The 14,780-nt window shown below is 39.5% G+C and overlaps 1 protein-coding gene across 2 annotated transcripts in view; it reads right to left on the reverse strand.

The window, feature by feature from the left end:
• Positions 1-1,977, reverse strand: part of Elavl4 (ELAV like RNA binding protein 4) — an 86,858-nt gene extending 84,881 nt beyond the window's left edge. The window contains exon 1 of one of the 2 annotated variants that reach the window (XM_032900247.1): positions 1,864-1,977. In XM_032900247.1, coding sequence (XP_032756138.1) covers positions 1,864-1,911 — 48 coding nt within the window. In that variant the 5' untranslated portion in view covers positions 1,912-1,977. The remainder of the gene's footprint in view (positions 1-1,863) is intronic. The other variant, XM_032900272.1, reaches the window with a different exon arrangement.
• Between the last annotated feature and the right edge of the window lie 12,803 nt (positions 1,978-14,780).

Genomic DNA, 14,780 nt, shown 5'->3' on the forward strand with positions numbered 1-14,780 from the left:
ATGTATTTAATAAACTTTAGTTTAATAAACTTCTTTTCCAAGTAAATGCACAGAGGTAACCACTATTCAGCACGGTGTTTAATTTTTTTTGTCTGAAGTTGACAGTGGCCTGGACTAGGAATAGTGGAACCACAGGTCAAAATATGCTATATTTCTGGGCTTCGGAGTCTAAGAATAAATGAGTTTGTGAAAAATTGCTAGAAAAGAAGAATAGAACCCTTCATTTTTAAAGGTGAAAGCAATTCTTTTCAAAACATTGCTTCACGAACACACGCAATAAACACACATACACACACCCTATGAAAATACAGTTATGCCATGGGACAGCGTATTGGGTACATTATGTAAATCATTGTGTTTCTATATAAGTAAACCCAGCTTTTAGAAACGAAGGTGAATGAAGGAGTAGAAACGTGAAGCTCCGGGGGGCCCTTCGGTAGAAGACAGTGAAGGAAGTGAACTTTAAACTGATTTCCTTAGCACCTGTGTGATGAGTCCTGGAGTCACACGGAACCATGGCACTTGCTGCACTGCACTCTAAGGATGAACTCCCAGGTTCGGTGCTCCGAAAAGCTTGACGTTCACATATAGGATAGGTCTATGTGTCTTAAACTGACAGCCCAAAACCTCCCGAGTGTATCTCACCAATACCAAAATATTGGAGGAGTATATTGACACAATTCTGACAATTACGCAAATGAAAACAGCGCTCTTGGAACAAAATAGTTACCTGATATTTCTATGCAGGTCATAGAAGGTGAAATTTTTAGCACCTCTTTTCTCTTATCCATATTGATCACAGTATACTCATTGAGCCCAAAATTAACAAGAGGTATATTTAAAAAAAAAAAAAACATTCCGGCCATGTTTCCAAAATAGTAACCATATGTTATACCATAAGCAATTACCTGGTCTTGCTAGGATAAAAAAAAATCCATGTGCTTTGTATATTGATCACTTCTGCACAAACCTCCACTCTAAAGTCTTTCAAAGGAATCCTCAAACAAACGCACAAATGTCCTCAGAGGCCTTTTCTCTAAAGACAAAGGCAGGATCCTATTGTTGGGAAAAGTCAACCTTATTATCGCATTTCCAATAGTACCATTCATCTTTCGGCGTGAGGGGCTGACCGCTACATCAGTGGTGTGACATTTGTAAAGCAACAGATCCTCAGTATATTATCTTAAGAATCAGGCAGGCAAGTCTCCCAGTCATGCATGATTTTTTTTTTCCTGCTACAATCTACCACCACAGAAAGAAACTTGTCTCACTCAAGCAGCTAAGGCAACCAAAAAAAAAAAAAAAAAAAAAAAAGAAAGAAAAGAAGAAAAAACAAAACGGTATCCCAGCGCTGTGGGGCTGACTGTGCCGCTGTGTCCCCCTTACCATAAATGAGCAGTTTCTTGACTCATTAATAACAATTTCCCTTAAAAGAAGTAATCCCATATCAGGCAACCCCTCGCCACCATGCACACATCCCAAAGGCTGCAGATAGCTCCGCTCAGTCGCCGGCAGCCAGCTTTCCCACACAGAGTCCAGATGGACTGTACCAGAAGCCAATTCAGCGTTAATAACTACCTACTCCGCACAGTGGAGAAGCCTTACGTGGCACAATGGACTAGGAAACAGGAAAAAAAAAAGAGAAAAGATAGACAACCAAATTCTCCAAAAGCACGGAAAGCAAGGAACAGAAAGAGAAGCATGAATTATTTTTCTAGACTTCTACGAAGGGGGGCGGGGGAGGGAAAAAAAGGAAAGGAAAAAAGAAGAAGAAAAAAGAACCCTTCATAAACATAGGGGAAAATGAGGGGGTGGGGTGGGGTAAAAACAGATGCTGCCCAGAAAAAAGTGACAAAATATTACCTCATTATTTAATAAAGCAGCATTAAGCGTCCTGCTGATTTCAAACATCTTGCCACAGATTTTGTTTTAAGAGAAACAGATAGAATCCTTTGCAAAGCACTCCGTCTGCAAAGGGTTCTTCAATTTTCTTGCGCACCACGGAACAGTCAATATATTATTTCCCCAGAGTTCGCACATTAAAACCTCTAGTCAGTGAGCTGAATTTTCCCCTTATCTCTCACACAGTAGCCTCCTGTTATATGTACTGCTCCCTTTGCAAGAGCAGCCTGCCCCAAACATGGCTGGTTTAAACTACTCTTTAAAGTAACAGTTCACTATATAACCACCAGGTGGGTAGAGTGCTCAGATCGAAATAGAGAGACTCAAAAGGTAGGTGTGTGTGTGTGTGTGTGTGTGTGTGTGTGTGTGTGTGTGTGTGTTCCTGCTTTTTCCGTGTTAGGTATAGGATGTGATGTGAGAAACACCAGCATCCTAACAGGCAAATTTGTCTCTTCCATATTATGTCTAAGTAAATAATTTTCTCCTCTTGACTTAAAGCAAGGAGACAAAACAGAACAAAACACTACCAACCAATTCTAATAGGAACTGTTATAAGAATGAAATACAAACAAGTCTTGTTTCATTCTGTAAATGTTGAATGAGGGACATTCAGTTAACCCCAAGAAAGGGAGAACATAAAAAGTCCGTGAAAATATTTTCTCTTTACAACGAGAGAAATATTCACGTGAGATGAAAGCTGGATTCAGATGTGTGTATGCTATGTGGATAAAACACACACAAATTGGAGACAAGAGCTGAAGGTGTAACGTTTCTTCTGAGTTTATTTGACATCGTCTCAACTGATTTAAATGACCAAAAGCTTAAAAGCAAAGACACTGAAAAAAACAAAAGGCAAAACCAATGCTAAGTGTGTCTTTTAAAATTCTATGACCAGCTACAGACAACCACAGGCTCAAACCGGACATGTGTCTCCACACAGAGCTCTTCTTTCCCCTTAAGATCTGCCCTGAAGGGGAACACTTTCAGAGGTGTACCTTACTTGGTATTTTTTTTTTGTACCACTCTATTCCAATTAATCTGATCTTCCGCCAAGAATAAAGAGAAGCCCCGAGTTGAAATCTTGTGACGATGGAGGACGGGGTAATATAAGGATCTGGAGCTGTATTGTTATGTGGCCAGATCTTCAGAAGAATCTTGCACCTGTCACTTACTTTCCATGTGTCTACATCAGAAGGCAAACACACACACACACACACACACACACACACACACACACACACACATCGCGCTCGTGGCGTGAGCACACACATACCTGGCATTTTTTTGTTTTCTTGGCTGGACAATATTGAAGCTCTGAACTTTCACCTCTCTGGAGACACAAATGCCAATTCTTGTATTTTTCCAGTCCACCGAGGCAGCATTTAACTACACAAGATAGCAAATGTCTCCTTTATCTTTAAGTCAAGTCTGCATCATTTAATAGCATTTAACCTCCTTGCATATATTAAGTTTCAAGTGACAATTTTTAACTGGGGAGTGAGAAGGAGGAGTTGCTCTCATCAAACTCCGGTTGTATGGAATAAGCTAATTTGTACACTCACCATATGTCTTAAACACTAATTAAAAAATGTCACTTTCTTCAAACATTAAAATGTAATCAGCCTAGTAAATAAAATATTCTCGAGTTTTCCTGCCTTGGTGATAATTTAAAGGGTGTTTATCACAAGGTAACCTTTCTAACTTGATTACCAAGGAAGACTAGATTTCAAAAGGGAAGAAGGGCTTTGGGGCAGGCAAGAGAGAAAACCACTACTGTACGAAGCCGCACAAAGGGAAGTAAGATGAAGTGGGGGTTTAAAGACCCATAGTCTTGTTACCCTAAGGCAAATCCAGCCAGTCAATACCACCCATTGACGGTCTACCATCTGCCATGCTACCGAAAGATGTGGCTAAACAGACCTGTTCCATATGACCGTGGCTGGCTCATTTTCAGTCCATTAGGGCATCTCCAGAGCATTCACGTGCAACACACAAAACTCCAAGTCAGTCTGCGCCTCTCTCCACACCAGTCCCCCGAGCACAGCTGCAGACCTTGCCTCTTGTTCTGGCTGTCCAGATTATCTCCTCTTCTTGCTCCTCAATTGAATTAGCAAAATGGTGAGGGAAGGTGGGACACACACACACACACACACACACACACACACACACACACACACACACACACACACACACACACACGCACGCACAATTGCTGCTGGTTCTTCTTCTCTGTCATGCAGAGATCTGGAATTCCATGTGCTCTGTCCTAATAGAATTATGGCGCACCATTTAAATAGCATCATCAGTGACTGCAGCCTGACATTTTCCCGTGGTTCAGCTTCCTTTTATCCTCTCCCCCTTTCAAAACAAGATATATAAATGGTTGCCGTTTCTCTCTTTACAGACATTATAAATAATCTTCTCAGACAATGGGATACTAGATTTAAAAGCTTTGATGAAATCTGAAGTTTAATTTTCCTTTGTTGGATCACGGTATTGGTTGTCTTCTTTTTTCCCCCCTGTAGAAACATTAAATCAGTTTTATTGGAAAGTGGACACATCTCGCTGGAGCGAGAAAGATGCACCAGGCTGACAGGGACTTTGCGGGAGGATTAGAAATTCACTGTGGAATTTTCTCTCAGAGATATATGATCTGTTTGGTGCCTTTCTCCCTCCTAAGTGGCATATCTACTATAGTTTGTGGGTGAGTGCTACTGCCGGGAATGCATGAGTAACAGATGTCTGTCTGCTTGAATTGCTGAGTTCCCCTGTGCAGGTAAGCTGACCAGCGCAGACTTCCATACCATCGCCCACTCTCCTAAACTCATGCTTGAGTGGCTCCCGAATGTAGGTTTCTTTCCAGAGACAATGTACGTTTGTTTGCCTTTTCAGATTTTCCTTGGACTACACTCTTCAAAAAACTAGTATGACTCTCTGGAGCAGAAATGGAAAGGATAATGTTGCTTTCTTAAAGAAGTTTTCTAAAGAGGACATAATTTAGAGGTAGCAACAGTCTGGACTTTCCTCTGATACACTCCCAGCACACAACGCTCTGCAGGGTCAGCGTGAAAACATACAAGGATTTCAGAAGATCCCTGCATTAAGGGATTTGAGACCTCTTAATATTAGTTCAGAAGAGCTCTGCTAAAAGGAAAATAAAAACAAAGCAACAAAACCCTTGTCTAAATTTAAGTTAAAAAAAAATTAAAAGTACAGCAAGTGATCAATCTGGGGTAGCTGTTAGGCTCTTGAAGGATATAATGTTTAATTTGCTTAATTCTGTTCTGAAAGTAATTCAACGTGTTGTAAACAAAGGTCCAGGCTCACTTATAATTTTGCGGCTGATAATAATGAAATAGATGCATTATAAAAGGCAAGGAAGTTTCCGGCTTAGGAGAAAAGAGGAGAGGAAGGACGTGAAAGAGGGGAGGGGGAACAAAGAAGAGGAGAATAAACCATGTAGCCTCGTACCAGAAGCACACCGGTGTACTAGGCAGCTGACAGCGCCCCGTCACAGCCCGTCACAGCCCGTCACAGCAATGTGTCTGCCTTATCTAAAAGGAAGCTTGTCCCTCCATCATGGAGCAATATACAGAGTAAAATAATTGTTGAATGACTGAAAAAGATGGACACAGTCAAGATGAGAAAGGGAAGGGAGGGCAGAGGGCATGTTTCACTTTTCTGAACTGAAAAAGACCAACAGACTTGTTTGTCATGTGTTCCTAGCCAGGTATGGCTTCCAGTTGTCTCATTATAATCTGTTACGATTAGGCTGTAAATTGAGAATGGGGGAGGTACAAAGGCTTAAAGCTGGAAGGTCAAAATTCCAAAAGCCCAAATGACAGAATTCCCAAGCACACTTTTATTTTCCTCTTCTACGTCTAGAAGAGCTCAATGATCATTGGTTGAATTAACTTCTATGCTCTCATTTGTGAACAGCACAAACATTATATATATAATACTTAAATATATTTTAATTTATATATAAATAATATATATGGGTGAAGATCAATAGTCATACACACACACACACACACACACACACACACACATATATATATATATATATATATATATATATATATATATATATATATATATATATACTGTCCCAAAGCTTAACTCATTTACCCCAACTAGGGTAAAAAGATAACCCAAGCTTCATTACTCTTAGCTTCCTCATGTGTAAAATGAGCACAATAATTTTCTTAAAGTTTGTTGTTAAAAACAAACATAGGCTTGGCGGGGATAGCATCCTACATGGCAGTCTTTTATTACTAATAAAGTCTTTTATTACTAATTAGTCTTTTATTACTAATATTCTATAAGGAATGAATCAATCAGTGTTAGCTTCAAGAGAAAATCTTTTTGAAGAAAACATGATATAATGACTCTTCAGACAGTTGGAGAATAATAACACAGCAGTAACTTACAAAGGTTTGAACGGACTTTCTCAGTTCTAATGCTTGATGCAGATAAACATTTACTTAGCCTTGTGGGCAAAGTTTAGTGCTAAATTCTTAATGTGAGATGCAAAAAATAACTACAAATTGCAGTCCTCACCTTCAAGGAACTTACAATTCGGCTGGAGAAGAACTTTGGCTGGCATGCATCGAGTCCTAACAGTAGAGGGAGAACGTCAAAAGACAGTATATTCTGAAGATGCTAATTTGGGGCTATGCTTTAAAGAACGACAGAAGTTTGCCAGTAAAGTTACAAGATTTTGTTTCAGAACAAAACTTGTAGATGAGAGTTGAAAAATGATATTAATAGCTAGATTATTCTGGCCATACACCTTCCAAGGAAGCCATTGTAACTGCTCCTATTTTTAAATTATAAACAGAGCACTATTATATACTGAATAATGTAAGGGCCTTTATTTAGAGGCACTGTTGTAAAGGGAACAATAATTAAAAATCAGTGTCTATTATGTGTTAAACATTGCATAAAATGCTTTGCTTATGAATTTCAATCTCACAACCCTGAGGCTTCAAATGAAGAAATAAGTTACCAGGACATTTAAGTGTTTTTGTTAGGATCATACAACCGTTAAGAAGAAATTTTAGGTTTCATATATGTGTTCCCAACTTAGTCCACATGTTTTTACTATAGCATAGATATAGTACTTTCTATTTAAAAGTATAGGCCTAAATAAACTTGAATATTATTCTATGCACTATTTTACATTTAAAAACTCACACTAAGGGTTGGGGATTTAGCTCAGCGGTAGAGCGCTTGCCTAGCGAGCGCAAGGCCCTGGGTTCGGTCCCCAGCTCCGAAAAAAAGAAAAAAGAAAAAGAAAAAAAAAAAACTCACACTAAGAGTTGGCTTGGAGAGATGGCTCAGTGGTTAAGAGCACTGACTGCTCTTCTAGAGGTTCTGAGTTCAAATCCCAGCAACCACATGGTGGCTCACAACCATCTGTAATGGGATCTGATGCCCTCTTGTGGTGTGTCTGAAGACAGCTACAGTGTACTTATATATAATATATAATTATAAATATATTATAATGTATATTTAATATATATATATAAAATTATAAAAAAAGAGTAGTGTCTTCGACATCTGCCGACTTGCATAGTGGTAACAACTGGCATAACCCAAAATACCCATGCTTAAGGCTTGTACTGCCATTTCGATATCCTGCCACCAGGTGATGATAGACCCTGACCTATAAAACAATTAAAAGCATCACGGATGCCCACTGTTACGTCGTGTGTATGCTTTCTGGTCACTGGAAGTAGATCAGAAAGTGCCTGATCGTTGGATGTTTACTAAAACCTGAAGGCATTCACCATTCAAGACATTTTATATTAAATGTATTTCTAAAAATTCAACTGTGAACATAATCCCAAACCTCAATAATATTTCAACAATTCTATTATAGACTGTATTCAATGAATTACAGCCCATTGTTACTTTTATGCTGTACTGTGAGATTGCATGGTAGAAATTGTATGTTATTTCCTTAGAACCCCCAGCACATAGAAAATCAGTACTTGGGATATGGTGGGCACTCAATAAAAGAACATAAATTATTGATTCCAAATATTTTAGACAAACTTATGAACGAAATGCTTAGGGCACAATTATTTGGTACTTTATGCACTAATGCATAGTTCTCTGTATTGACTTATCGTTGGGTTATTAAAGAACAAAAAAACTTTGCTGAGGTTGGGGCACTGGCAGATATATTAGATTAGCAACCATAGCTGCTTTCCTTTCAAAGGGCAGGCACTTCCCTTGTGTCTTAGCCAAGGACCTTGGAGTTTCACAGAACCCTACCCTGCTATGTGGCCTAGTTTCCATGTACAACTTTCATACACACAAAGAGCTTGCTTCCTTTCTCCATGAGAGGGAAGGAAAGGTGAAAAACACGAGAGCGGTGTTAGACAACCGTCACAAAGAGGCAAGTCTCCACTTGACCCTTCTTACTTTTCCTTCCTCTCCCGCTCTGAAGCTGAGGGAATGATTTTACTATTTCTATGCAGAGGGGTAAAGTTGCACATTAGTGCTGAGTAGCTCATTTCCCTTAGCAACTCCCTAGCAACAGCAGCTTCAAGTTCAAAATACCTCCTTGAACAGGATCACATCTTTAATGAAGATGAGTATTTTTTTATGTACGGCTTTTGGGCAAAAGTTTTAACATTACAACCCCCTTAAGTACTGTCTGCTACAGAGTCCTACTACATGTAAACCTTTTATGAGACATTTTAGGCAACCAGAATGATGCTAGCCTCCTACAAACATTCAGTCCCTGGAAAATCCCTGGTCCTACTTTGAAATTATTGTTAAATACATGATTAAAAAAAAATCAAATCACCACTTACCTTGGGTTCCTACAGAAGTTATGGTTACATATAACTCTTTCAAAATGTGACATTTTTTAAAGATAGGATACTCTTGTAACACGTCCATATCAGATATGACTACTTAGCTATCCATCATGACACCTTTCCTGAGAAGAGTAAATAGCTAAACTCATGGAGTTTAAGGTCAACACTAGGTATTTATTATGCTACATGGAACCAAAAGTTCTGTGCACAGTAGCGATAAAACACAAAATCATACCCACTTAGCTTCAAACTAGGACTTGGGATTCATGATTTAATACTTAGCTTTTCTGCTTCATTATAAATAAAATGGAGTATTAGGCAACTGCTGCCCATCATGTTTGACTGTACATTGTCGACGAAGGGACAATGCTATCAAAAAGCATTGCTATCCTCTAAAAATCCCGTGGATCTGAATGTGTGCCATATATGTTTTGTCTAGCATTAAGGCTTCCAGCTTGTTCAAGACTTTTGAAACTCTTAAGGTTTTACTACTTAAATAGAGTGCAAACTCCAGTTCGAAATTTGTTTGTTATCGTCTGCTAGTGTATGGGCACCAAGAGGCAGAAAGAAACGCAACACCCAAAGCACAGCAGCCCCGGCCTCTGCAATTTTAAAGGTGTATTATCGAATTAGACCATGCAACCTACATGCGCCAATTCCAAGACACTGGGCACCAAAAGATGGACTATTCTCCTACACCTTTCATGCTACTGCATGTTGAGTAGGTGTTGAGCCACCTACTCAACACAATGTTATGCATTTCCATGTACAGAAGAATGTGTCTAGAATAAGGGACTTGATGCACAGAAGCTGCTCCAGCCGTTTTCATGAGCGGAAGATCCATTTTGATTTACACTAGAGGGTATACAGGGAGGGACCAGGAAACCTCGAGAATGGTCAGTCTTTGCCATTTTTGTAAATTTAACTCAATGTTGTATGTGTGTGTGAGTGTAAGAATTGGTGAGTGTACTTACTGTGTGTGTGTGTTCGTGTGTGTGTGTGTTCGTGTGTGTGTGTGTTCATGTATGCTTAGTCATGTGCCATGCACATGGGGTACAGAGGACAAGCTTAGGTACTGGGCCTCTACTTCAACCTTGTTTAAGATAGGGCTCTTTCTTTCTTTCTTTCTTTCTTTCTTTCTTTCTTTCTTTCTTTCTTTCTTTCTTCCTTCCTTCCTTCCTTCCTTCCTTTCTTTCTTTCTTTCTTTCTTTCTTTCTTTCTTTCTTCCTTCTTCCCTTCCTTCCTTCCTTCCTTCCTTCCTTCCTGCTTTGTACTATAAGCTTTTGTTTCTGCCTCCCATTTTACCACAGATTTTTCTGGGAATTCAGGAGTGTGTTGCCACACCAGCTTCATGTGGGTGGGTATTTGAACTAAGGTCATTACACTTGCACGACAAACACTTCAACCTACTGGGTCAGACTTCCAAGCCTTTAAACTCCGATTACTTTTCAACTTACTTTTACAGTTTAAGAACTTTTCATTAACAGGGGGAAAAACTTTGGATGAAGGTTTAAAATCTTCCTCAAATGAAGAACCAGGTTCCTATTGTATTATTCTGACACCCATTCTGGTTACTAGAAATGTTTTAATAACTCATGCTTCTGTTTCTGTTGGTTCTTCTACTTGGAATGCCTTTTCTTCCAGAAAAGTCACATTTCTCCTTCAAAGCCTTGACCGCAGTAAGCAAAATTAGCTTTTCCATTATCTGAAGTTTGCTAGGGCCTGTTCTTCCTGCTCCACAGACTTCATGCTGGAGCATTACCACAGTTATTTACAGGGCCGCTTCTTCCAACCGCTTTCAAGGTGCTCAAGGGCAAAGACTATTCTTACTTGTCTTTGTTTCCCGCTAGTTAAGCACAGTGGCTGTCATAGTCAGTACTTGGTAAATATTTGCTAAAGTGCCATGAATACACTCCCACAACAGGCTAAAATATGACCTCCCTTAGAAATACATGAAAATAGATGCATGCTAAAGATAACTTGAACTCACCCCTCCAAAGAAATCTATTTCTAGGGTTATAAAATTTAACTTAGATAAAATTAGGGTAGTGTCTTTTCTTTCCTAGAAATACTCAAGTGGCTGGAACAAGAAACTGTAAAACAGAAGCTTCTCTGTGAAGCAGATCCACTCAGCTGAAGCCATGGGATTTTTACCAAAGACAATATTTCATTGATAAAGATAGGAGTGGTGTGTATAAAACCTTATCTGGTATAGATAACATGGAGGATCTGCCCACAGATTAATGTATCCATAGCTGGAGAAGTTTTCAACTACAGACGATTCCAGTAGACTTGAACAGCACATAAAAAATAAAAACAAAAAAAGTTGCTCAGTTACAGTGTGAGAATTCATCACTGACTCATATTCCCGTGGCCTATGCAACCCAACCAGGACTTTGGAAAAACTCTAGGTGACGTAAGTACTTAAGACAGTTAGTGTTGTCTTTAAATATTTAAGACGGAGTAATCACATCGTTGTCCATATGTATATATTAATGACTATGCATTTATCATGTATTTTACATATATATGTATATATAATTTAGGCAAAAAGAAGAGTGCACAGCTCCACTTCAGAATAACCAGTTTAAAAATCTACAAGATTTATTTTCAAATAAAGGATGAAGCTTAAATTTCCTTTTGCAAAAGTGTTTTTTCCTCTGAAAGGAAATTTTGTAAAAAATATTCCCAATATAAAAATAAATAAAAGACTGCTATTCTCTTAGGGGAAGAGTAAGCCTCACCCACTTAATGTTGACCAGCAGTCTTTTCAGTGCCCTGATTAACTCATTGGTAAGTGGAGAAATCAATTTGGGCCACTGTAGATAGCACTGCACAAGTCAATGAGGAATAAGGAGGCAGCGTGGTTAGAGTGGAATTTTAGAAAGGTCACTGTGGCTACTGGATGAGAGTTCATCAAAACTACAGGTGAGAATATGCAGGTGCTAACAAGTCAGGACAGGACCAAGATAGGGTTTCTTTTCCAAGTTCTCTTCGGATTGTCAATCTCCAGGATTGTCAGTCCCCACTGTTTATTGTACCCTGTGTTTCTTTCTTTAGTTGAAGAAGAATCGGGAGGTAGATTGTCAAAGTGTAAGATAGTTTTAGATAGATAGATAACAGATAGATAAAACAGGTTTCGATATGAAGATGAAGCACTGTCATCCTGTCGTCTAAGGTGACACAGTCGATGGGAACAATGGTTACAGAAGTTGACATTTTCACCATGAGTGGTCTGCAGAAATACCCAGCAGATCTCTAGTCAACCAAGCACATGTATAGGACATTGTTTGCTGACAAAAACATATGTACATTCGTGGTCTTACTTTGCATATCTATCTCTCTTATTAAGCTGGAGTTCTTGGAGGATGAAGCTTAAATGAAATTCATAATGAGCAATGATTAAATAAATTAAGAACTGCAAATTCCCCAAGACCAAGCTTCTAAATATCTGCTTTACTTCTGCGTTATTATGAGAAAGCTATAGGTAACAGTGCTTTATTTGTGCAGAGCCCTTCCATTCAACAGTTACCTATTGAGCATTTGCTTTGACAGGTGTTATCCTTAGATTTTCTATATTCATTCATTTAACATCAAATAATTCTTTCATACAAGTACTGTTATTGTTATCAGTTTACTCATACAAAACCCAAGAAAGACCCATGGAGAAGAAACACCTATTTTTGACTAATTATAATCCTTAAACGTTTGGTACGTACTGTATTAGTCTTGCAACCAGCTAGATAGATAGAATAGGTAAGGTAATTGCTCTGAAATATAGACCAAGGAAAGAGCATCCTCATCCTTAGGGTCCTTGGAGCACCTAGAATAGAATTCATTCAGCAAATACCCATAGTATGAGTGTTGAGTCAGTGCTCCTATCGCTAGTAGCACATTTTTCTGTATCAACCACTTTTCTTTGCTGATGCTTGAGAAAAGGGAGCTCTTAGCGCAATCTAGAAACATCCCAAATTTCAAAGTTTCCATTTAACATCTATGTCTTCCATGCTTGGCGTGTGCTGGCTTACCTAATTAAACGGGAGTCTGAATTCTTTCCCTCTCACCAAGCCATACTCTCTTAACATTCCCTTGAGTTCACAGCTTGATTTCTGAAAATTTTAAAATGGCCAAGCAGTTCCTTTGGTACTCACAACGTCTTGTTTTCAGCTTGGGGCTTGGGAAACGCAGCAAGGATGGTGTGACGTGGTGGTTCAGGATCCCTGAGTATTTAGAACTAGACCTCGGGGTCCAGGATTAGTCATGAAGGAAAGTCAGAACAAGATAAAAAAAAATACGTAACTTACTAGATGATGTGGGTCAGATTGAAACAATTCTCTAAATTCAGAGAATTATACTAAGCCACTATGGGCCTAAGAACAAGCTAACAGGCAAATCTGACCGGACTTCCTTGAAATGACCATGCCTCCATTGCGTACCAAATTCTGCCTCTTCCCTACTTGTATAATTGCCATATGTGCTCTGTATGATTAGTATTCATTGGTTACCTTTATGTGCTATCTCTACAAGGCTACAAGTTTTAAAAAGCAAATCCTGACTCCTCTCTGTATCTGTATTTGGTACAAAGTTTATGGATAGACCTATGGGTGAATGGATTAATAGATAGATAAAGTCCTTTAAAATAGAGATCCCCACTACCACCACACCCCAAGCTTTAGCTGATACAATCTTACGAAGTACGGTGAGAACCTTTGCAGCACATTCGTACAGAGGTTTTGGGTGTTAATCTTGCATTTGTGTCAGTTAGTCTCTGTGGACCTCAAGTAGCCTTATCTATTAAACGGGGACGTAGTCTGAAATACCCAGCTCACAGGACAGTAGCTGTGAACTTTAAAACATGATGGCAGAAGTGAGGCAGTCTCTAAAAATGTTTCACTATAACATGATCTCAAGGGAGAAAAGAAAGCAGAGGCCATTGTAACTAGAAACATTTTTAATGGAAGCCAATACTTTTTTTTTCCCACCATCTGAAATCGACTCAGGGCTGTGATTTTTCTAGGTCTGTTATAGAACAATAGGTGGTGACACACTACTGGGTTGGGAGTCTCGGGGATGAGTTTCTTTTTCTCTTGCTACATAGGAGAAAGAGGATTTGTCTTCTTTATGGGACTTGGGTTTCAGCTCTCAAGGTCTAAACATTTTTGATGGCCTTGAACTAATTTCGGCCACCAGCGACAGAATGGGAGTGGAAAAATCCCCATCACATCTGCCTTGTCAGGGGGTAGAAGGGAGAACTTTCTAAATAGCCTCATTATTGGTCCCAGCTGAATTCTGCTCCTGTTCCATGATGCCAGCAAAAGCATTTTAGTAAGATGCTGCCAGCATCAGAAGCAGATCCACTTACGGTTTCCTGTAAGCATATCTGCAATGGCAGAAGGTGGCGGGCAGCCAGGTGTGAGCGTGCGTGCGTGCTAAAAATCTTCAATACGTCAAGCTGGAAGAACAATTTAAAAAATGAAATTCAACATTCTATTTCTACTTCAGGAACTCAATTTAAGGCACCAGAAATTCGGCTCCGAGACTCTGCTACTCCATTGAATCAGAGAGTCTCAGAGACCAAGAAAGCTAGCGCATTCTTCCAACCAGCGTCCCTCTTACCCTCACACCCTATCCAGACAAGAGGGCCTTGGGGTACTTCTCACATCCTTTTCACTGAGAGTGAGCTCAATCACCCCTTTCCAATAGTTCGGCCATTTTGGAGCTAGCTCTTAGCCATGGAGTAGGTACCATCACCAAAGCCAGTTTGCTTTTCTGTCTGGCATCCCAGCTAGACTACAGCAAATCTGAGTGCTCATCAAAATGGAATGGAGCTGAAAGATGCATCGTTCTTAAACCCGGCTCCTAACTGTGTGTATGATGTGCCACCTTTTCTTTCTGTCTCCTGAGTAGATGAGAGTATATGAGGAAGAATGCCAAGGGATTCATTGGCTGGGAAAGACCCAGGGCCCTGAAAGACCGTGCAGAGCATGGTCTCCTGTGGACACATGTTGAGACATGACCTTGACTGTGTCACACTTCTGAGAT

The sequence above is a fragment of the Rattus rattus genome, chromosome 1, assembly GCF_011064425.1.
Source record: "Rattus rattus isolate New Zealand chromosome 1, Rrattus_CSIRO_v1, whole genome shotgun sequence".
Taxonomy (NCBI): Eukaryota; Metazoa; Chordata; class Mammalia; order Rodentia; family Muridae; genus Rattus; species Rattus rattus.